Source organism: Pollicipes pollicipes, unplaced genomic scaffold (assembly GCF_011947565.3).
Source record: "Pollicipes pollicipes isolate AB1234 unplaced genomic scaffold, Ppol_2.1 Scaffold_6686;HRSCAF=7923_pilon_pilon_pilon, whole genome shotgun sequence".
Lineage (NCBI taxonomy): Eukaryota > Metazoa > Arthropoda > Thecostraca > Pollicipedomorpha > Pollicipedidae > Pollicipes > Pollicipes pollicipes.
The window spans coordinates 20,401,251-20,425,804 of NW_023596921.1; the positions used below are offsets into that span (position 1 = coordinate 20,401,251).

At 60.7% G+C, this 24,554-nt stretch overlaps 1 protein-coding gene across 1 annotated transcript in view; it reads right to left on the bottom strand.

Annotated features, from left to right (window-relative positions):
• Window positions 1-24,554, bottom strand: part of LOC119108036 (Down syndrome cell adhesion molecule-like protein Dscam2) — a 61,632-nt gene that overhangs the window by 15,922 nt on the left and 21,156 nt on the right. The window contains 8 exon segments of the mRNA XM_037231620.1: window positions 107-283; window positions 683-802; window positions 16,630-16,802; window positions 22,350-22,461; window positions 23,167-23,328; window positions 23,588-23,738; window positions 23,997-24,108; window positions 24,395-24,539. Coding sequence (XP_037087515.1) covers window positions 107-283; window positions 683-802; window positions 16,630-16,802; window positions 22,350-22,461; window positions 23,167-23,328; window positions 23,588-23,738; window positions 23,997-24,108; window positions 24,395-24,539 — 1,152 coding nt within the window.

Here is a 24,554-nt window from a genome sequence, read left to right on the forward strand (position 1 = left end):
CCGCCCGGCGATCGCGTGGAAGGTCCCAGGCGGTGGCGGCCGCCATCCAGCGGCGCGTCCTTCGCGTGTACCGGCGGCCGGCCGGCGTCGGGCGCGTCTCGCTCACCCTGAACGTTGACATAGATGACGGCCGAGAGGGTGGGCCCAATCTGGTTGTCGGCCTCGCACAGGTAGTAGCCCTCGTCGCGCTTCTGGATGCTGCTGATCACCAGCGTGCCGTCGTCGCGCACCTGGATGTTGCTGTCCGACTGGCCGAGGTCGCGGTAGTCCTCCGGCCGCGAGCCTGCGGACACCGGCCGGGGTCACGCGCACGCCGACGCCGCCGCCGAGCGGTCCGGCGCACCGGCGGCTTCTCGGTCCAGCCCGCCACCCGGCAACTGGCCGCGACGGCACCGTCGGACGGCCACAACACTATGAACCCGGCACATCGCCGTCGGTGCGACGGGCTGTGGGACGCTGGATGTTACAACTGCTTACCAGCAGCCTACACGTACCCAAAGCCAACATTTCGGCGGAGCTCTTAACGCTGACATAGGTGACTACATCATCCGCGTTCCGTGAGAACACGCAATAACGAGCGGCCAGACAGTACGTGTAACGACGCTCTTGGACCAGCCGTCCTCCAGCGCCGACGGCCAGCCGGTAGGGTATGGGGTGCGGGCCACATCTACCACCCACTCACCGGCCGCCTTTTTCCAGACCATCTGCGGCTTGGGGAAGCCGTCCGCCTTGCACTGAATCTCGGCCGTGGTGCCCAGAGCGAACTCCTTCTCGGTGGGCTCGATGATCCAGCGCGGGGGCACTGGCGACCGCGCGGCTCAGGTCAGGGCAAGTCACGCCAGCCGGCTACAAACACATACCCACGCGCACACGGGCATCGGCATAGCCACTCCAAAACAGTACAGACGCTACTGCAACTCATCGTTCGTCATGTGAGCAGTAGTTTGTAGCTAGCGATGTTTGATAGCAAATTCAGTACAATTACAAGAAGAACTGTTCAGCTTTGTGGAAATGCAAAGACTCATCGTTAAAGACATTACAATAATAGCGTGGCAGCTTGGGCCACGGTTATTCAAGTAAAACAACTGTAACACGACAGCAGTACCGTCCAGGTCAGTCTGTGCTCGAATTGTTATTGAACATACAGTCAAACAACGCTCTGGATACTTTGGACGAGCTGACTGAATGAGCACAGATGGAAACGTGGACGGTAAACGTGTTTGTCCCACTGCAAGCAATGCAAATTGCACGGATGCAATGATATCTCGATTTCTAGTGAATGCAATTGATATATTACAAGTGGGATAAACAGTCGGTAGTAGCATGCAGCATGCGCTGTTAATACACCGCATGTTATGGGAGAGAGAGAGGGTTGGCGGCAGGGGTAAGAGATGAGGATGAGGATGGGTTTGCCTCCTTTGACTAAACGTGCCGAAAAACCTAACCCGATGACAAGCGGACGCTAACCAATCACAGATCGGAAACGGCAGCAGCCGACCCGACACGACCTAACCAAACCAGCTGACCCAAGACCGGCACTGCGCATGCCTGACCTCGCGAAGCCGTTTAGCTCCTAGCCTCCGCTGTCCCGGCGGACACAGCGGCACACCGTCCGGCCCGGGTGCCCTCGCACCAGAGGGGCTAACACCGAGCGCTGCAGAGAAGGAGCCGGCCTCCAGGACCACAACCTGACGTAGCCTGACGCGCGGAGCATCAGACCGCAGCCGTCGACATCAGCCCGGCGTGCTGCACCGCGCCAATAAGTCCGCCGATAAAGTAACGTGCATACAGCTTGACTGTGGGTCCCAAGCTGCAGCCTCTAACACATACCACCTTTCCAACACAGTGAATCTGGTTGTAGATGAGAACGGTGTACCTATAGCTATAGCGTGTGCTACCACACGGCACCTGGAACAACGGTGGTAGTCTTGGGCGTGGCCAGGCTTTAACTGGCGGCCGGAGACTCACCAGGTACAACGCCATCAAATACAAACACGGTGAGCGCAATGGGGCTTCCGTAAACAAAGGGTTTCAAAAATGTGATGCAAGTAAGGGACGTCTGAAAACCAATCCTCGACCCCGAAAAAAATCAGGCGAGGCACTCAGTGCTCGTCCCTTGGGCATGGCTCTCTTACAGATGGTGTGAGAAAAAACTAGTAAGAATAGTAGGCAGAACAGCAATGCGCAACAGGCCAGATGGGCGGCCAGTAGCCAGACTGCTACAACCGATCCAGGCCAGGTCCTCCCGCTCCCCAGCTCTTCCAACCCGGTGACAACTGTCTGGACATAGCGTCAGCCGTGCTCGCCGACGCTGCTGCATGACGCCGCTGGAGACGGGACGGAGCGGCGGCAGGACAGACCGGGACCGCTGGGCGGGCGTGACGACGGGCGGCCCGGCGGGATCACGCGCGCGCGCGGCGCCACTGACCCCTGACAAGGAGCTCGGTGGAGGCGGCGCCGCTACCCGCCGCGTTGGTCGCGCGGCACGCGTACGTGCCCGAGTGGGCGTGCGAGACGGCGGACACCAGCAGCAGGCTGGTGCGCGCGCCGGCGGCCAGCGTGGTCAGACCGTCAGCCGTCGGCACCGGCCGGCCGTCCACCGTCCAGGAGAGCCGGACCGGCAGGTCGCCACGGAACGCCGTGCACGTCAGCGTGACGTCGTCGCCCGTGTTCAGCACCGAGTCGACGCCGAGCAGCGCCACCTGGGGTGGCACTGGCGGCGCGGAGAGGAGGGGTTAGAGAGTGAGGAGCGGTCGCCGGCGGTACGCGGCACACGGGACAACGAACGCACAGGGTGACAGCCGCATCACCGACGCTGCTGGAGCAATACTAGGCGATGCTGCGACGCGAAGATCAGCGACGACGACGGCGAAGTACGGCCGGCAGATGTTAATGTCCTTCTCCAGATAATACAAACAGCTAAGAACTCTTTGACCAAATACCAAACGCTGTTACGGGTGGACCGCAAGACCACTCGTGCCAGCCGGTGAGACGATCGCAGACTGCTGCAACTGCTGCTGCCGAGCGGCCACGGCTGGGACGCTCGGCGACACCAGAACGACGACGCTAAGAACCCATTCTGTGTGTCTCTCTCTCAAACAGAGACGCTTGCAACGGATCGAGGGAAGCACGCCAGTCACTCCGTCCGAAGAGGATGCTTGTTTTTCAAGGGATTCAGATGCGAGGACGATGGCAGTCCAAAAGGAGCCAGGGAAGGAGAGGTGAGCTGCGGACTGACCCTTGACAACCAGCGGGGTGGAGGTCGATGCCTCTCCGGCCGCGTTCTTGGCCAGACACGTGTACGTGCCCGAGTGTCCGTGAGAAACGCTCTTGATCAATAGAAAGCTGGTACGATCTCCCACATTCTGTGTGATAAAGTCGCGGTCCATGGGCAGGTCCTGGCCGTGGAAAGTCCAGGCGATGGACAGCGGCGTGTCTCCCTTGAAGACATTACAGGTGAGGGAGACGTCATCGCCGGCGTTAAGAGCCTCCAAGGAGCCGAAGACAACTAACTCTGGCGGCACTGCAACCGACAACCAACGGAGAAGTCAGACACAGTCCGTCCACCAGTACAGAGCTAATGCTCCTACGCCCATCAACGTAAGCGGAAAACGTGTGAACGCACTGTTTATAGGATAGCCACCAGGCGCTACCCTATAAACAGCGCACGCAATGCAAAGCCCGCCCGGGAGGCGTCGATGTGCTCCGCATTGCAGCAGGGGTCCGCTGTCAGGAGCTTCTAGGCAGGGCATGGTGACAAGGGCTGACGGAGCGGGCAGAAACGGAACGAGGGACAGTGTCTTCGTGCATTCGACTGACCCTTGACGACCAGCGGGGTGGAGATCGACGCCTCTCCGGCCGCGTTCTTGGCCAGACACGTGTACGTGCCCGAGTGTCCGTGAGAAACGCCCTTGATCAGCAGCATTTTGGCTCGATCACCAAAGGTTTGTGTCACAAAGCCCCGGTCCATGGGCAGGTCCTGGCCGTGGAAGGTCCAGGCGATGGACAGCGGCGTGTCGCCCTTGAAGACATTACAGGCGAGGGAGACGTCGTCGCCGGCGTTAAGGGCCTCCTCCGACCCATACACAGCCAGCTCCGGCGGCACTACGAACGACAATCAAAGAGAAAGTTATCAAAAATGAAAAGCGCTACAGCAAAAGCTAACCTTCTGTGAGGCTACCAGTGCCGTTCAGGAATCACAGCTCGACAGTCCCCATCAAAGTTGTCAGCCTCTCAGCCCGTCGCCATCTGGGCTAGTTTGCACCGGACCGAAGCCTATGGAGCGCTCATCCGGCAGGGCGCGCTTCACCGCCCGGCCCAATGTGCGTGTCTGTCTGCGGCGGGGCTGACGCAATTGCAGCGTACGGCGCGTGTGGATGGCACTGCCGACCGTGCTGTTGAAGGCAAGGTAGGAAGGGCGCGCGGACCATTCGAAGGAGAGTATATGCCGTTGGTGGCGCACTCGACTGACCCTTGACAACCAGCGGGGTGGAGGTCGACGCCTCTCCGGCCGCGTTCTTGGCCAGACACGTGTAGGTGCCCGAGTGTCCATGAGAAACGCCCTGGATGACGAGAATGCTGGTGCGTTTGCCCACAGTCTGTGTGGTAAACTCGCGGTCCATGGGCAGGTCCTGGCCGTGGAAGGTCCAGGCGATGGATAGCGGCGTGTCGCCCTTGAAGACGTTACAGGTGAGGGAGACGTCGTCGCCAGCGTTAAGAGCCTCCAAGGAGCCGAAGACAGCCAACTCTGGCGGCACTGCAACCGGGGGCCGGCATCGACGCTGCTTAATATCAACACCATCACTGCAGTGCTCGATGAAAAGGTATAGCCGGCATCTATAGGATGTACAAGGAAGGTTGGGGCCATATACTGGCTTGCTTTCAACTGGAGTCAACAGGATGGTCCATTCGGTGCCGACGAAGCGAGTGTGGAATGGCAAACCAGCCGACACTGTGCTCTCGCCTGAACCAGCTACGGCGTAAAGACCGTTGAACCGAGGCCTCTGACGACGTGCAGTAGTGCTGTCCTGTGACGTTCTGGCCGAGATACAGTGACGTGGTTAGGGAGACTAAGGTAAGGACCACGAACAAGGAGATGAAGGACAGAATTAGCATCGATTAACATTCGACTGACCCTTGACAACTAGCGGGGTGGCAATCGAAGCTTCCCCGGCCGCGTTCTTGGCCAGACACGTGTAGGTGCCCGAGTGGCCGTGAGACACGCCCTTGATCAGTAGAATGCTGGTGCGGTCTCCAGCCGTCAGAGTGGTAAACTCGCGGTCCATAGGCAGGTCCTGGCCGTGGAAGGTCCAGGCGATGGACAGCGGCGTGTCGCCCTTGAAGACGCTACAGGTGAGGGAGACGTCGTCGCCGGCGTTAAGAGCCTCCACTGAGCCGAAGACAGCCAGCTCTGGCGGCACTGCAACCGCCAACCAACGTAGAAGTCAAACACAGTCCGTCCACCAGCACTAAGGTGGCGCTTGCCCGCCCCATCTAAGATAAGCTCACGGAAGGCCTGCTTGCAATGGAGACGACAGCTGCCGAACACATCCATCTAAAGCGTGGATGCTTCCATACCCGTCGAAGAATGCTCTTCTGCCTGTCGTGAATGCGACCCCTAACGTGTATAACTGGACCGATGTGCTGTCAAGAGCTCCTGGTGGAGGCATGGTAAGATGGGCTGGCGGAACAGACAGGAGGGATCTAGGGTCAGAGTCATTGTGCATTCGACTGACCCTTCACGACCAGCGGGGTTGAGACCGACGCCTCCCCGGCCGCGTTCTTGGCCAGACACGTGTAGGTGCCCGAGTGTCCGTGAGAAACGTCCTGGATCACGAGAATGCTGGTGCGCTTGCCCACAGTCTGCGTGGTAAACTCGCGGTCCATAGGCAGGTCCTGGCCGTGGAAGGTCCAGGCGATGGATAGCGGCGTGTCGCCCTTGAAGACGTTACAGGTGAGGGAGACGTCGTCACCGGCGTTAAGGGCCTCCTCCGACCCATACACAGCCAGCTCCGGCGGAGCTGTAACCAGCGTCCAGCGTATCTGTTACTTTGTATCCGTTGTAGCCATCAGATAATTGACTAAAGTAACACCACTAACTAGCTGGATCTAAGAAGACCTAAGACAAAACCCAGCACCTGGGCCTGGGCAGAAGATCTCTACACAACGCCTGTCAACCCCGACCCTGAACCAAAACAAGGTAGGAATGTCCATGCAACCAGCGACAGCAGCAGGCGTTCTTCTGTTCCATCCAAAATACCGCGCTCTAAACCTTCTGTTCCATCCAAAATACCGCGCTCAGAAGGAAGTCTGAAACCGAAGGACCAATCACCGAGTTCAGACGATGCTTCTGTACTGGGAGGAGTAAACGCCGTAGCCCACATGACCGGATCGTAAACGAAACACTGAACGACGCCAACACCTTCACGTCAGGACAAGGTATGATAGACGCATGGATAGAGTGGGACAGGAGGAAATAACGGGTGGTTCCACACGCATTCGACTGACCCTTGACGACCAGAGGGGTGGAGATCGACGCCTCTCCGGCCGCGTTCTTGGCCAGGCACGTGTACGTGCCCGAGTGTCCGTGAGAAACGCCTTTGATCAATAGCATTCTGGCTCGATCCCCAAAGGTTTGTGTCACAAAGCCCCGGTCCATGGGCAGGTCCTGGCCGTGGAAGGTCCAGGCGATGGACAGCGGCGTGTCTCCCTTGAAGACGTTACAGGTGAGGGAGACGTCGTCGCCGGCGTTAAGAGCCTCCATGGAGCCGAAGACAGCCAACTCTGGCGGCACTGCAACCGGAGGGCGGCATCGACGCTGCTTAATATCAACACCATCACTGCAATACTAGGTGAGAGCCTGCATCTATAGGATCTACAGGGAAGGCTGGGGACGTATGCTGACTTGCCTTCAACTGGAGTCAACAGGATGGTCCATTCGGTGCCGACGAAGCGAGTGTGGAATGCCAACCCAGCCAATTCTTTGCTCTCGCCTGGGCCAGGTACGGCGTAAATACCGTTGAACCTAGGCCTCTGACGACGTGCAATAGTGTTGTCCTGTGACGTTCTGGCCAAGATACAAACGTGGTTAGGGACACTGGGCGTAGGAACTAGGGACAAGGAGATGAAGGACAGAATTAGCATTGATTAACGTTCGACTGACCCTTGACAACTAGCGGGGTGGCAATCGAAGCTTCCCCGGCCGCGTTCTTGGCCAGACACGTGTAGGTGCCCGAGTGGCCGTGAGACACGCCCTTGATCAGTAGAATGCTGGTGCGGTCTCCAGCCGTCAGAGTGGTAAACTCGCGGTCCATAGGCAGGTCCTGGCCGTGGAAAGTCCAGGCGATGGACAGCGGCGTGTCGCCCTTGAAGACGTTACAGGTGAGGGAGACGTCGTCGCCGGCGTTAAGGGCCTCCTCCGACCCATACACAGCCAGCTCCGGTGGCACTGCAACCGAAAGCTGGCGGCTCAGCCGAGCAGAACGCCGACACCATACAGCCAGCTGTGGTGGCACTGCAACCGAAAGCTGGCGGCTCAGCCGAAGAGAACGCTGACACCATACAGCCAGCTCATCCAGTCCCCAGCTCCCGCGAGCCGGTGGTCGTCAAGGGCGGCCACTGGGGTAGGCCGACGGCGCCGGCTCCTGGCTGACGGATGGCCGCAGGCAACAGGGCGCCACGGGCGGCGCCAGGCGGGACAGCGCCCCTCTGTCCCTGCTGGAGGAACGCTCCTCCGTGGAAGATCCGGCTCAGCGGCGGCCGAGTGTTATCCTTGATGGAGTTACAGCTGAGAGATCTTTCGTCTCCCGGCACTCACCGTGTCGGGAGTTGTTCCGAGGAGGGAGCACCTCCCGTGACTGACCAGAGCTCACAGGAGGACTGACGGCACCGTCGAGAGAACCCAGACGTGTGTGTGTACGGACTTGCCCAAGGATGATATTCGGCTCGACGGCGGACTATGAAGTCGAACCCGTCGCGACTCAGACGATGGCGTTTGACCCAACCAGAGGGCCGTTTATCGATGCCAATGGCAGCAATCAAAGTAACTCCGAAAACTAAGGAAGCAATGTAAAGGGCGGATGTACTATAAGGAAAGATGGAATGAAACGGCGATATCGCCAAGAGCGACATGATCACCAATCCAGGGCGGGCGGAGTGAGGTTCGCGGCGTCCGCGCGGTCCCCGAACTAACCCCTGACGAGCAGATCGGTGGAGTACGCCGTCTCCCCGGCCGCATTTCGAGCCCGGCACGTGTAGGTGCCCGAGTGGCCGTGAGACACGCTCTGAATGAGCAGGATGCTGGTCCGCTTGCCGACGGCCTGCGTGGTGAACTGGCGGTCCATGGCCACGTCGTTCCCGTGGAAGGTCCAGGTGATGGACAGGGGCAGGTCGCCCTTGAAGACGATGCAGTTGAGGGAGACGTCGTCGCCGGCACTCAGCGCGTCCGCAACAACGATCGGCAGGATCTCGGGCTGGACTGAAACAGGCGCCCGCCGTCCGATTCATGCCCTCGCACTCAGCGAAGTAAGCCTCACGGGCCTGCTCCGAGTACCCACTGAACGCCTGTACCGCGCCACGCCGTGGACCGCCGGCCGCTAACCACTAACCCAGCGCAGGTGTGCGAGCTGGAGAGGACTCGCAAGACAGCAGGTCTACACCGGGCCTGCTGTGATCCAGCTCACGGAGACGGGAGGTCAGATGGAGAACGGAGACCAAGGATTCCAGGGTAGCGCGCGCCGCCAGACACCGGACTGACCCTTCACCACCAGCGCGGTCGACTGCTGGGTCACGCCGGCCGCGTTCTTGGCCCGGCACGTGTATGTGCCCGAGTGTCCGTGGGACACGGACTTGATCAGCAGCATACTGGTGCGGTCTCCAAACGCCTGCGTGGTGAACTCGCGCTCCATGGACACGTCCTTGCCGTGGAACGTCCACGCGATGGTCATGGGCGTGTCGCCCTTGTACACGTAACACTGGAGGCTGGCGTCGTCGCCGGCACTGAGCGCGTCCAGCGCCAGAAACGGAAATATCTCCGGCGGCACTGCAAGACGCACAGCCTTATGTAGTAATGCTGGAAGGCCAGCGACGCACATTCATGAGGGGCGAGGATTGCCCGGGAGCATCACTGGTGCAAAACCGCCCTGCCGTCGTCCCTGATGGTGACGCGACTGGGCAGCGCCACCAATGGCTGAGCACCACGAGGGGACGCGGAGCACCAGACGTGATGTCAGGTGGCTGAAGGCTGAGCACCTCACGGGGACGCGGAGCACCAGACGTCATGCCACGTGGCTGAGGACTGAGCACCACACGACCGTGCTAGTGCCGTACTCATCTGGAACGCCTGGCGTCCACAACCAAATGGTGGCACGGGAAGGCATGGCGGAGGTAAGCATGCGACGACTATGCTGATGGCAGGCGCCGTGCCACCCGCCAACGCGCGCCGGCACACTGGCCCGGTAGACATCCTGGTGAAGGAGCTACTTCTTGCCGAAATTCCCCGAGCTGCCGTCTTCTGACCACATGGAGAGTCCCGGAGTAGGTGCAAACAAGACTTCGTCACCTCAGGTCACCAACAAACTCTTAGAGCAGTTGGTTTTCCCGTATTTCACGCAGCTCGCTGAGATAACAGGTGATGTGAGTCGCCAGCTGCTGCGGACATGACACGAGGCCGGCCGAGGAAGACGCCGGGCGACTACCACCAGAACAAGCCGACACCAGACGGAAGCACGGTGCGCAGCGTCGCCTGCCGCCGTAAAAACCACACCTTGCCGGTGCAGCTGGATGCTGTCCTGCCGCCACATATGACACAACAGCGTCAAATTGCGTCATCCGACGGAACTGGGGAGATTTCCTACTCAGACGAGGCAGATGGCAGGGGATGGTGCAGGATCAGAGATCAGGGAGCCGGGAGACAAGCGCATGGACTGACCCTTGACCACCAGTGTTGTGGAGTAGGACGTCTCTCCGGCCGCGTTCCTGGCCGTGCACGTGTAGGTGCCCGAATGCCCGTGCGACACGGATCTGATAGCAGCATCCTGGTGCGGGCGCCGAAGGCCTGCGTGGTGAACTCGCGCTCCATGGACACGTCTCGGCCGTGGAAGGTCCAGCCGATCACCATGGGCGTGTCGCCCTTGTAGGCGTTACAGTTCAGTGACACCTCGTCTCCCGTCCGCAGCGCGTCCGGAGCGGGAAACGGCAATATCTCCGGCGGAACTGAAATACGGCAGACACCGAGGCGTCCAACGACGGCCGTGTATTGTTTCTCATGTAGGGCGACTGTTGGAGGATGATTGCGCGAGTCAATGCAAGTGTTCCAAAACAGCGTCCCGCTGCCGATGACGCTGTTTGGCTGTGTTTATGGCACACGAGTGTCCGGTTCAGGAGTTTTCCGGCTCCAAACCCCATCGCAGTTCCTGCCACGATGACAGCTCCGCCATAGCTCCTGCCACCATGCCAAATTCGTCAGCAGCATCAATGTTCACAGTGTTACCATTCTAGCCAGGAAATCACCATCATCGGCCTGATCTCAAGCGGTTCTGGCGCACTGGTGAGAACAAGAAAATCTCGGAGAGGCTGGTAAGCTGAAAAGTCACAGGATGAATTGGGGTGTGCCGAAGGACCATGGGATCCGGCTGCTGAGGACACCTGAAGACGTACAAGTGTTCATCATTCGTCAGCAGCTAACCCCTGACAAGCAGATCAGTTGCGACGGATGCCTCCCCGGCCACGTTCTTGGCCAGACACGTGTAGGTGCCCGAGTGGCCGTGAGACACGCCCTTGATCAGAAGAATGCTTGTGCGGTCTCCAGCCGTCAGAGTGGTAAACTCGCGGTCCATGGGGAGGTCCTGGCCATGGAAGGTCCAGGCGATGGACAGCGGCGTGTCGCCCTTGAAGACGTTGCAGGTGAGCGAGACGTCGTCGCCGGCACCGAGGGTCCCTACCGCCGGGATGGGCAGAATCTCGGGCCGGACTGTAACGGGGCCGCCGTGGCGGTCAGAGGGGCCTCGCCTCGCCAGCCCGCCGCCGCCGCCGTCAGTACCGTCCGTCCGTCCCCTGCCAGGTGCAGCGCCAGTGGCCGACACCTTCGTCCCGGTGTCCTCCGGCCGGAGCCTCATCAGCAGGCCGGTACCGTCCGGCCGTCCGCTGCCGGTGCAGCACCGCCGGCCGACACCCTCCTCCCGGTGTCCTCCGGCCGGAGCCTCATCAGCAGGCCGGTACCGTCCGGCCGTCCGCTGCCGGTGCAGCACCGCCGGCCGACACCCTCGTCCCGGTGTCCTCCGGCCGGAGCCTCAGCGCCAGGCCGGAACCGGCTACCGAACCGAGCCCAGCGGGACCAACCGACCGCCCACGTCGCCCGCATCATGGACAGTGCCAAGAAGTGTTCAGAAGCAGAGGGGCACGACAAAACATGTTATTATAAACTCGGAAAAAATATGAACCTGTATCAACGAGTGTGAGCACGTATCAAATGTCAGTAGTTCTCCAGCCCGCTAATACGGACGTCATCCGATGCGATCAAGAACGAACTTGCGCCGTTGTCGGGTATAAGCTGACCGTACCTAACGATCGAGCCACTACACAGTCTGGCTGTGAAGAGCAAAGGCTTCTGCCTAACCCAAATCTTCAGGAAAGGGATCGCCATACAAGCTGCGGTAAGAAGGTGCATCACACATCTGTCATCCTGTCCTCAAATTATAACGGGAGTACTGCGCAGGGCACGGCATCGCATCACGAGGCATCGGGATGATGACAAGGCAGGAGCGAATACGAGGAATGAGGACCGCCCGATCCGTCCGGACTTCGCGCCGGACTAACCCTTCACCACCAGCGCGGTCGACTGCTGGGCCACGCCGGCCGCGTTCTTGGCCCATGCACGTGTAGGTGCCCGAGTGGCCGTGGGACACGGACTTGATCAGCAGTATTCTGGTGCGGTCGCCCGCCGCCAGCGTGGTGAACTCGCGCTCCATGGAGACGGCCTTGCCGTGGAATGTCCAGCTGATCACCATGGGCGTGTCGCCCTTGAAGACGTAGCACTGAAGCGTGGCGTCGTCCCCGGCGCTGAGCGCGTCCAGCGCCGGAAACGGGAAAATCTCCGGCGGCACTGCAATGCAAAGCTGCCGGGTTTGCACAGGGGACCACAAGTAGCATAGCCTGGCTCGAAGGAGTGACTTGTTCGGCTCATTTTTCAATGGTGTAGTTAGAAGGGCACGGAAGCAAATGATAAAACACAACTAATGTAATGGGACTTGTGTAGCATTCCAGGAGTCACGGTGTTCCGCCTTCAAAGACGATTTTTGAAGACAGTGACGCCATGGCCTCCGACAGCCCATTTCAGAGACCATCATTTCCTGCTGTGATCGAGTCACCCCATCTCTCCCGTGTAGCACCTTTGGCGGTCGGCACGCTGCGGAACAGGACGCGGTCGACCGGAGATGGGACAGCCTGCGTTCGAAAACAGACCCGGCGCATGCCTAACCACGGCATCGTCCGGAGCGCCGGCACCGACCCGGGCCTTCAAGGAGCGGCCAAGCATACGAACGGAACCTCCCTGACAACAGCAGCGGGGCGACGGGAGACAGCCAACGCGGCGCGGTGAATATACCGGAGGCGAGCTGGAACTGACCTGGTCAGGAAGGAGGGAGGGGGGTCGGGGTGAAAGGTGCTGGGCGCGATATCGACTGACCCCGGACGACCAGGTCGGTGGAGTACTGGGTCACGCCGGCCGCGTTCTTGGCCCGGCACGTGTAGGTGCCCGAGTGGCCGTGGGACACGGACTTGATCACCAGGATATTTGTCCTGTCCCCCACCAGCTGCGTGGTGAACTCGCGCTCCATGGCGACGTCCTTGCCGTGGAACGTCCACGCGATGGTCATAGGCGTGTCGCCCTTGTACACGTAACACTGGAGGCTGGCGTCATCGCCGGCATTGAGTGCGTCCAGCGCAGGGACCGCGAATATCTCCGGCGGCACTGCAAGACGGACCAATCTCAATCCTTCCGCGTGCCGGTGGCACAGTGATGCCATCGCGCGTCTGGGACAGTTCCCACTCGCCGCGATGCCCGCCGTTCCTGCCCGGGGTGGGAGGTAGGCGAAGACATATTGTTGTCACTGGAGCTCCACGACGCCCCCAACCGCTGAGTGCGTCGTGGGGCTCCAGTGACAGCAGTCTTAATCCTCCAAACATTGCATGCGAGTGCTGCCGCTGAATGCCTTCAAACCCATCCATCGTTTAGACGGCGATAACCCACCGCCTGGACGACATACCTCGTAGGTGTATATACCGGTAGTTTCTATAGGAAGCCGCATCTGTGCGCGCAGCTTCACCCCTCATGTGAGGCGTACCGACGAATCAAAAACCAGGCCATGTTTCCGCCGCGCCAAAAATATATTATCCAGCTCACAAAATCTACGAAATTTCGACGGACGCCAGCACCACAAAAGTGGGAAACCTATCGCATCGTAAGCGGAAATGGAGGCGGCTTGAGGAAGAGCCACATGCCATGAATAGCATCGTTAGATCAAGGTGTGACAAGGATCAAGGTCGACAGGCAGGTATTACAATCTCCCACACGCAACACCGACTGACCCCGAACCACCAGGTCGGTGGAATACTGGTGCGGCCGGCGGCGTTCGTGGCGATGCACGTGTAGGTGCCCGAATGTCCGTGAGAGACAGACGGGATCACCAGCATCTTGGTCCGCTTGCCCACCGCCTGCGTGGTGAACTCGCGCTCCATGGACACGTCCTTGCCGTGGAACGTCCAGGCGATGGTCATAGGCGCGTCGCCCTTGTACACGTAACACTGCAGGCTGGCGTCGTCGCCGGCATTGAGCGCGTCCAGCGCAGGGAACGGAAATATATCCGGCGGCACTGCAAGACGTACGCGGCGGAGCGTCACAAAACGTCACAAGCGCCACACCGTCGTTCGGTCCGCTCCGGCTCCGCTCCGTGCAGGCTGCGCCGCCTTGTATGACATCCTGAGACAGCTCAGGGAACCCGATACCATCCCTCGCATCTGTCCCAGCCGGTTCAACCACTGGCCGAAACACAGCGGCTGCGGAAGGCTTCGGCACGGCTCACCGGTCAGGTCCGATGGTGAGGGCTGCACTCGGAACTGGACGAAAGTCCAGTCCCGGGCGTCACGGAAGTCTACTTTTTCACGTGAAAGATCACATGCCGGTGCAGAAAATTGGCCGCCTTCCGCTCGATCGTTACGCTCCTGACCGTTACTCTAGGTCAGTTCTTTGCCGCTTATACCGCCCCCGGGCAGCACGTGTTGTATTGCGCATGATGTCATGTGACCTCGCCGACTGGATAAAGCAGGCCACGCGTCGCACCGGGTCAACCGGCGATCCCTCGGTGACTTGTGACGTCATGCTCCCGGCGACGGCCATCCGGCCGGCTCAGCGGTTGAAAAACGTTATTTGCAGCTACTGTCTCGCAGTCCATGTCATAACATCTGTAGGTCCATTTTCAAGGGGGGGGGGGGGGGGGAAATTCAACTGTTATTGCCAGGGAGGCCACCAACGGAGATCTCCTAGGCGAATCCTCTCTGTGGCATAATCCTTCATAAATCCAAACCGAGTCAGGTTCTGACCTGCCTGCCCCGACTGGGTCGTGGATTTGAGCGTAGCTCAAATCTTCTCCTTCATAAATCAAATCAAATCTTCTCCTTCATAATCCAAACCGAGTCAGGAGTGGACGAATTCTCCGTTTCTCCGAAACGTTTTAGCCTGTTATCAGGGGTGTGGTAGTGAAGTCCCTCCAATACTTAAAGATCAGCTGACTGCAGCCAAGCCTTTGATCGTCTCTGGTGCTGGAATGGCTCGGAGCCACCGGAGACTCCAGCGTCGAGGCCGTCCGATGGAGACGGACTGTCCCGCTCCACAACACAAACCACATCACATCCACATCCACAAACCCCGCTCCAGTGGAGAGTCTGGGGCCGCAACGTTCCCGCCGGCAATTCCCTCCAAACGAGTCGGCCTAAAACATGCCTGGTGGACGCGCACTGCAACTGGTAACGAAGCGGGCGAGGTGTGCTTGGTGAGGCTCAGTGGTTGCGCACCTTGAGAGGGCCCCGAGCTTGGGACAACAGCTTAAGTAGCCAATCAATACCGAGAGGCGTTCAGGTTTCCGGCGCGATTGCTTCTGGGCTGTTTGAAAATGAATGCAGATGTTTTGCGCCATAATTGCTCGCCCGGTCGTAAAAAGACGGCGGAAGACCCGGGAGGCAGCTACGCTCAAATCCACGACCCAGTCGGGGCAGGTCAGACCATTAGACGAGACCGCTTTCACGTTCCAGATAAGGGGTTGTGTAAGCAGCATTGCGAATTCCAAATTCTGTTAACCAGTTCTAACACGATGTTCTAACCTGTTCAGCACCTGTCCTAAGTCGCTGGACCATTATCCTGGCAACTGACAAGGCTTCATTACCGGGCGAAGCCTACGAGTCACAACGTCGGCCGACTTCCGGCCAGTGCTCAATGGTATCTCACTGGCGACCGGGAGAACCTCCGGAGCCTGCCCCACCACCAGACCTCGCCGCCTCAAGGGATGCAATATGTCAGGCTAGAGGATGCTGCAGGACTTAAACACTTCGGGAAGGTAAACGTCAGGATAGCCTTTGTGGGCCGAATACAAGTTGGATGGTCCATGAAAGCGAATAACTGACCCTTGACGGTGAGCCGTGCCGAGTGTGACGCCCTCGCCGACCGCGTTCGTGGCTGTGCACGTGTACAGCCCACTATGCGCCGCGCCCACTGACTCGATGGTCACCACGCTAGTGCGAGAGCCCACAGCCGAAACTTGCACTCCCGTGTAGCTCGTCAGAGGCTTGCCATTGAAGCTCCATGCAATAGTCATGGGAGTGTCGCCCTTCTTGACGCTGCATATTAGGGCAGCGTCCTCTCCCGTGCTCAGAGGCGCCTCCATGGCGAACGGAACAATCTCCGGAGCCTCTGTCAAACAACCGCAGATGTTACCGCCCGGATGGGGTGGAAGCGGTAGGAAAGGATGCTGGGCCGATCACACGAGTTTGCAAACGTGAGGAGTCAGGATTCGTGAGCAGAATACGGGAGTAAGAGACCCTCAGCATGTGCATGACTGACCCTTGACGGTGAGCCGCGCCGAGTGTGACGCCTTGCCGACCGCGTTCGTGGCTGTGCACGTGTACAGCCCACTGTGTGCCGCGCCCACTGACTCGATAGACATCACGCTGGTACGGGAGCCAGCGGACAGCACGCGCGCTCCGGAGTCCGTGGGCAACGGACGTCCGTCGAAGCTCCACGATATGGCCATCGGCGTGTCACCCTTCTTCACGATGCACATGAGAGCCGCGTCTTCCCCGGTGCTGAGCGGCGCGTCCACAGCGAACGGAACAATCTCGGGCGCCTCTGTCGAACGCGCCGACTTGTCATCAGGATAAGCCAAACAAACCATTTTAGTTGTCTCTGCCGGTGCACTTTCATGGCGAACGGAACGATCTCCGGAGCCTCTGTCAAATAACCACGGATTTTACCGCCCGAATGGAGGGGACTTGCCGAGGAAAGGATGCTGAGTCTGTCGGAGGAGTGTGCAAGTGTGAGGAGCAAGGTTTTGTGAGCAGACCCTTGCCATGCGGATGACTGACCCTTGACGACGAGCCGTGCCGAGTGTGACGCCTCGCCGACCGCGTTCGTGGCTGTGCACGTGTACAGCCCGCTATGTGCCGCGCCCACTGACTCGATCGAAAGAAAACTGGCCCGCGAGCCAGCCGTTACGATCTGCACTCCCGTGGAGCTCGTCAGAGGCTTGCCATTGAAGCTCCATGCAATGGTCATGGGAGTGTCGCCCTTCTTGACGCTGCATACAAGGGCTGCGTCTTCTCCCGTGCTCAGAGGCGCCTCCATGGCGAACGGAACAATCTCCGGAGCCTCTGCCAAATAACCACGAATTTTACCGTCCGAATGGAGGAGATTTTCCGGGAAAAGGATGATGAGTCGCTGGATGCAAGCGTCAGGAGTAAGGCTTTGTGAGCAGAACACGGGAGTAAGAGACCCTCAACATGGAGATGACTGACCCTTGACGGTGAGCCGTGCCGAGTGTGACGCCTCGCCGACCGCGTTCGTGGCTGTGCACGTGTACAGCCCACTGTGTGCCGCGCCCACCGACTCGATCGACATCACGCTGGTACGGGAACCCACGGCGACCACGCGGGCCCCCATGTCGGCCGTCACTGGTTCACCGTTGAAAGTCCACGTCAGCGTCATCGGCGTGTCACCCTTGTAGACATTGCAGGTCAGAGTCGCGTCTCTGCCCGCGCTCAGCGGCGCCTCCATGGCGAACGGAACGATCTCCGGAGCCTCTGCCGACCGCACCCGGTTACCGTCAGGCACGCTTAGCCGAGACTCGGGTGTCTAATCCAAGACATGGCGGGGGAGGGGAATCTGGTCGCCGGGAAGCACAGGAAAAAGGTTTTTCAGATGGAATATGGGCACCGGCCACTCTGACATGCGGATGACTGACCCTTGACGGCGAGCCGTGCCGAGTGTGACGCACCGCCGACCGCGTTCGTGGCTGTGCACGTGTACAGCCCACTATGCGCCGCGCCCACTGACTCGATCGACAACAAGCTGGTCCGGGATCCAGCCGTCACAATCTCCACTCCCATGGCGCTTGTCAGAGGCTTGCCATCGAAGCTCCATGCGATGGTTATGGGAGTGTCACCCTTCTTGACGCTGCACACAAGGGCTGCGTCCTCTCCCGTACTCAGAGGCGCCTCCATGGCGAACGGAACAATCTTCGGAGCCTCTGTCAACAACCGCAGATTTTACCGACGAATGGAGAGGATTTGCCACGAAAAGGATGTTGAGCCGGTTGCACGAGTGTGCAAGCGTCAGGAGTAAGGAGCTGTTAACAGAAAACGGGAGTAAGAGACCCTCAACATGTGCATGACTGACCCTTGACGGTGAGCCGTGCCGAGTGTGACGCCTCGCCGACCGCGTTCGTGGCTGTGCACGTGTACAGCCCACTATGTGCCGCGCCCACTGACTCGATCGACAAAAAACTGGTCCGAGATCCAGCGGCCAAAATCTGTACTCCCATGTCGCTTGTCAGAGGCTTGCCATTGAAGCTCCATGCAATGGTTATGGGAGTGTCACCCTTCTTGACACTGCACACAAGGGCTGCGTCTTCTCCCGTGCTCAGGGGCGCCTCCGTGGCGAACGGAACAATCTCCGGAGCCTCTGTCAACAACCGCAGATTTTACCGACGAATGGAGGGGATTTACCACGAAAAGGATTCTGAGCCGGCTGCACAAGTGTGCAAGCGTCAGGAGTAAGGATCTGTTAACAGAAAACGGGAGTAAGAGACCCTCAACAAGGGCATGACTGACCCTTGACGGTGAGCCGTGCCGAGTGTGACGCCTCGCCGACCGCGTTCGTGGCTGTGCACGTGTACAGCCCACTATGTGCCGCGCCCACCGACTCGATCGACAGAAAACTGGTCCGAGATCCAGCGGCCAAAATCTGTACTCCCATGTCGCTTGTCAGAGGCTCGCCATTGAAGCTCCATGCAATGGTCATGGGAGTGTCACCCTTGAAGACATTGCAGGTCAGAGCGGCGTCTCTGCCCGTGCTCAGGGGCGCCTCCATGGCGAACGGAACGATCTCCGGAGCCTCTGCCGACCGGAGCCGGTTACCGTCAGGCACGCTTAGCCGAGACTCGGGTCCTCACATGCCGACACCGCCGGGGAGAGGATGCTGGAGGAATCTGGTGAAGTGCACGCGCACGGAATAGGTATGCTGGACGACACACAGCTGACTGACCCTTGACGGTGAGCCGTGCCGAGTGTGACGCCTCGCCGACCGCGTTCGTGGCTGTGCACGTGTACAGCCCACTATGTGCCGCGCCCACTGACTCGATAGACATCACGCTGGTACGGGAGCCCACGGCAACCACGCGCGCTCCGGAGTCCGCGGACACGGGACGGTCGTCGAAGCTCCACGATATGACCATGGGAGTGTCGCCTTTCTTGACGCTGCACGTGAGGGCCACGTCCTCCCCGGTGCTGAGCGGCGCGTCCACGGCGAACGGAACAATCTCGGGCGCCTCTGTCAAGTGCGTCCCGTTGTCATCAGCTAAACCTAACGAAGCCTTTCTGCGCAGCTGCAGCATATGCATCTGTGAAGAGGACCAGGAAAGGATCGGGGATGATGGAGGTGTGGGGACAAGGTGTTCTGAACGAGATGTGTCCGTGGCCGGCACCCTTGCCACTGCGGATGACTAACCCTTGACGGTGAGCCGTGCCGAGTGTGACGCCTCGCCGACCCGCGTTCGTGGCTGATGCACGTGTACAGCCCGCTATGCGCCGCACCCACTGACTTGATGGTCACCACGCTAGTGCGAGAGCCCGCGGGCACAATCTGCACTCCCATGGCGCTGGCCAGAGGCTTGCCATTGAACCTCCATGCAATGGTCATGGGGGCGTCACCTTTCTTGACGCTGCATACAAGAGCTGCGTCCTCTCCCGTGCTCAGAGGCGCCTCCATGGCGAACGGAACAATCTCCGGAGCCTCTGTCAACAACCGCAGATTTTACTATCCAAATGGAGGGGATTTTTCAGGGAAAGGCCGGTGAGTCGACGTGTGCAAGCGCCAGGAGTCAGGATTTGTGAGCAGAATACGGGAGTAAGAGACCCTCAACATGTGCATGACTGACCCTTGACGACGAGCCGTGCCGAGTGTGACGCCTCGCCGACCGCGTTCGTGGCTGTGCACGTGTACAGCCCGCTATGTGCCGCGCCCACTGACTCGATCGACATCAAACTAGTCCGGGAGCCGGCCGTCACAATCTGCACTCCCATGGCGCTCGTCAGAGGCTTGCCATTGAAGCTCCATGCAATGGTCATGGGAGTGTCGCCCTTGTAAACGCTGCAGGTGAGCGCTGCGTCCCTGCCCGTGCTCAGGGGCGCCTCCATGGCGAACGGCACGATCTCCGGAGCCTCTGTCAAAAGCATCGTGCAACTATCAAAACCCTTTCCTTCAGGCGTGAACCGTTGATCCCCTAAGGCGTGGACGACAGGAGAGGACGGCGAATAATTCTGGTGGATTGTGAAAGAGACAGGTTTGATTGGGAATGTGATGGTTGCGGCGATGCTTGCCATGCGGATGACTGACCCCTGACGGTGAGCCGTGCCGAGTGTGACGCCTCGCCGACCGCGTTCGTGGCTGTGCACGTAAAGAGGCCTGTGTGCGCTGCTCCCACCGACTCGATCGTCAGAATACTGGCTCGCGAGCCGGCGGACAGCACGCGCGCTCCGGAGTCCGCGGACACGGGGCGGCCCTCGAAGCTCCACGATATAGTCATAGGAGTGTCGCCCTTTCTGACGCTGCACGTGAGGACCACGTCCTCCCCGGTGCTGAGCGGCGCGTCCACGGCGAACGGAACAATCTCGGGCGCCTCTGTCAAGCGGACAGGCCGCGGTCAGGGCAATCGGGTATCCAACGGAGGAGGGGTGAGGACTGAGAACAGGATCGGGGTGTTATTCCTCCTTTTGATTAAATCGTAAATACCGGGGAGCCTGGCACGACAAGGAATATGCTGCTATTTTAGGCGGACGGGGAGGGTAAGGACCAATGGCGCCACACGCGGGGGAGGGGAATAGACGAGCAGCGCCACTGACCCTTGACCGTGAGCCGAGCCGAGTGGGCGGCCCGGCCGGCCGCGTTGGACGCGATGCACGTGTACAGGCCGCTGTGCACGGCGCCCGCCGACTCGACCGTGAGCAGACTGGTGCGCGCCCCGGCCTGGATCACACGCACGCCGCCGCCGCGCGCCACCGGGCCGCCCTCGAACTCCCAAACGAGCGTCAGCGGCGTGTCGCCCTTGTAGGCGTTGCACATGAGCGTGGCCTCGCGGCCGGCGCTGAGCGGCTCCTGCCTGCCGAACGGTATGATCTCCGGCGGCTCTGGCGGCGGGGAGGCGGCGCTCAGGCAGACGGCACCGGGGCGCAGACGCCTGGCGAGCTACAGACCGCACGCCGCTGCGGGCGCTGCCGAACCCGAGGCGGGACACTCACCGCGCCGCACCACGCTCGGGGCGCCACACTCGGTCGGCGGCGACGGCGGCGGACGCCACCAAACGCCCCATACTCTGTCGTGGTTAAACGCGCGGCGGCCGGCCGCCCGCGTGGTGGAATAGCCGGGGAAGAACGGCATGCAACTTCACTTGGGCGCCACGTGTGTCAGCTAATGTGCATTCCTTGCGTGTCGAAAGCCGGTGTGGAGGCCAGAGTCGGTGCAGGAGCACTGCATGGCTCTCCGTCAGCGATTCTGTCCATTGCGACATGAGTGAGTCAATGCGGGTGATCAGGCTTGAGAATGTTGCGTCACGACCTCTTGAGCTAAAGCCCTTGGGTGTCACATTGGCCATGGATGCCAGAACCGGTCTGAAGCTACAAATCTGACGGTATGTGACACTTCGTCAAACGTGCTTCCTCCCGACCTGACGGCATTACCGCCGGACTGCGTCCAGTCGCGGGCGGCGGGTGGGCCCGGTCCGGCGGCAGCAGCAGCCAGCTGATCGCCTTCACAGTTGACAGGACGTCGATGGTGCGTCCGACCGCAGATGCCGGCGCGGCTGCCCCGCGCCGAGCAGCGCTGGAGCACCTGCTCAGCACACTGAGGCTCGGCGGCGCGGAGACAGAGCCGCCGGAGCGCGCGGACGGTCCGGCTGCGCGCCCCGCCCGCGCAGTCCCGGCGCGGGGCCGAGTCGACCAGCATCACTACACAGCTGGTCTGAACCGAGCCGGGGCACGTCCGGCGGCGAGGGTCGCGCCGTCAAATCACCGTGACGTCACACGAGACGCGGACGGTGAGGACATCGGGCCGTCGGCGGCAGTCGGCCACATTCCGGACCCGTCTGCCTGTCGTCCACGGACGCGGGCTCACGCAGCGGCGGCGGTCACACACGGCGTGGCTGGGCTGGTGCGGAGAAGGGACGCAGGTGCCGGCTGCGGCGGAAGGCATCCTCCCATCCATGCCGACCGCAGCGCGGCGCGGCCGCGGACCCGGCGACCGGGCGGACACCGGGACCAGCGAGGTGGCGGTGGCGGGTGCGCGGCTGGCGGTTAGCACCGGATCCTCGGGACCACGTGCGAGCGGACCGGGTCGGGCCGGGGACGGGCGGGCGGCGCTACCTCGAGCCACGAGCGCCGCCGAGTGGCGCGCCGTGCCGGCCGCGTTGCTGGCCTCGCACGTGTAGCGGCCCACGTGGCGGGCGCGCACGTGCGCGATGAGCAGGACACTGAGCCGGTCGCCGGTCTCGCGCGTGACCACCTCGGCCGAGCGGGCCAGCGGGCGGCCGCCGCGCAGCCAGCGCAGCTGCAGCGGCGAGTCGCCGGAGCGCACCACGCACGAGGCGTACACCAGGTCGCCGACGCGCAGGTTGGCGTCGAACGCGAACGGAACGATCTGTGGGGGCTCTGCGGACGCTCCGCGGTCAGCGCGGCGCGGCGCCGCCCGGGCCGGCCGGGGCTGAAACAGGCTGTCATCGCCACACGCAACACACAGGAGACGGGCTGCAGTCTCAGCCTCGCACATTGATGCCTTCAAGGGAATTCCGTCATGAGGGCTTTTGTTCCGTGTTATACAAATAATGACCTTTTTCATCTCAGCTTTAAGGACGGACATTCGTTACCATAACTATTGTACGTTTGAATTAACTGACAGCAAGTACGTTACACTGGCTTACGTGATCATCAATATACTTGACCATCAGAATTGTTTCCCAATAGACGTATGTATTATCAATGGAGCTCCCCTAACACACACTAAAGCACACGAGGGCCGACCCACCGCCCGCACATTGGTGTGACATGACCGACACGCGCCATGTGGACTAGGCCACTTTTATTACGTGGGAGCGGATTTGCTCTCTCAGCTTTCCGAGACTTAACACCATTTTGCTTCGGTGCATCGAACAATGTTCGGCCTGACGTGTCAAACAAAGCCGAACAAATTCTTCAGAAGTGGCTGCTTTTGACACATTTGGACCAGCGACCTGTGCCTGATCGTCAGTAAAGGTAATTTTTCCGTCACTGAAGTGCTGTGAGCGCAACAGCGGCGGCGGCGGCGGCGGACCGGCCCCGTAGCTCCCACCCCCGGGGCCTGTCCGGCGGAGTACTCACCCATGACGAGCACCTCCAGGTTGGCTCTGGCCATGTAGCCGCGCGAGTTGCGCGCCACGCAGGTGTAGGTGCCCTGGTCGGACAGCCGCTGCACATTCTCCACGAACAGGGTGCCGTTGGGGTGTACCTTCTGGCGCGCGTTGCTGGGCAGCACCCGGCCGTCTGCGGGGACAGCGGGGCGGGTGAGAGTGCGGAGGGGGCGGGACGAGCTGACGCTGACACGCCACAACAGGCTGTCACTGGCCGTATACTGTATACAACAGGCTGTCACTGGCCGGCTCCGCGGGCTCGGAGTCGGCCCCCGCTTCACGTGCGACGCGGGAACGAGGCGGACACCTCTCAGACGAATGCCGACAACGGGGCAGGGGAGGCCCGCCACCGAGTGGGCTGAACGTGTCTGGCTGGCGAGCCGGCCACTCACTCATCTCCCAGGTGATGCTGTCGATGGGGTGGCCGGCCACGGGGCAGGTCTTCATCAGCGTCTGGCCCGCCACCACAGACATCTTCTTCATCGGCTTGACGTAGGGCACGCCGCGGACGTCGATACGAGCCTGGTGTGCCACCGACCCCACCTGAAGCCGACGCCGCAGCACACGGTCAGAGGGGCGGGCTCAGGACCGCAGGTGGGATCACACAGGGGTCCGTGGCTGCCCTCTCAAAACGTCCGGCGTGAAGGAATGCCAGTGACAGAGCGCTGAGGAACAGCTGCAATCTCGTGCACTGCCTTTCTGTGCAGCGGTTCGGCCTCGCGAAACACACTATCGGCATCAGTAGGCCCCAGCAGTACGTGAGATGCGACGCAAACCATCGGCATACGCGCTCTCCATCACCTTGGATGTGGCTTCGCATTTGAAGAGTCCGCCGTCGTTGGTGAGGATGTTGGTGACGTTCAGATAGGAGACGACCGTGCCTGACGACCGCACCGTCTGGCCCACCTGGAATCTGAGCAGAACACAGAGGCGTTCAACATCTCGCACACACCATCCTCTCAACATCTGTTGCTGCACGACTGATCTGGATACTACGTAGGTAATATTCATACAATGGCTCTTTCTTCATGCCGTCCATCACGCTCAGCAACGGAGGCATTGACTGCGGCGGCCGGCCCCGCCCGTCATCCGGAAGCTGCGCCTGACTGAGCCGGGCGTCGTTCACCGAGCACTGCGGCCACCTACCGGCCGGCCCCGGCTGTACCACGGCCAGCGCCGACCGGCCGGCCGCCACTCACCGGTCCCGGCTGCTCATCTTGGTCTCGTCCACGAACCAGGTGATCTCGGGGGTGGGGTCGCCGGTGGCGGCGCACTTGAGGTGGATGGACGGGCCCGGCTTCAGCTGCTTGGCCTCGAACACCTCGACCAGCGCCGGCGGGTCGACTGCCGACCGCGGAC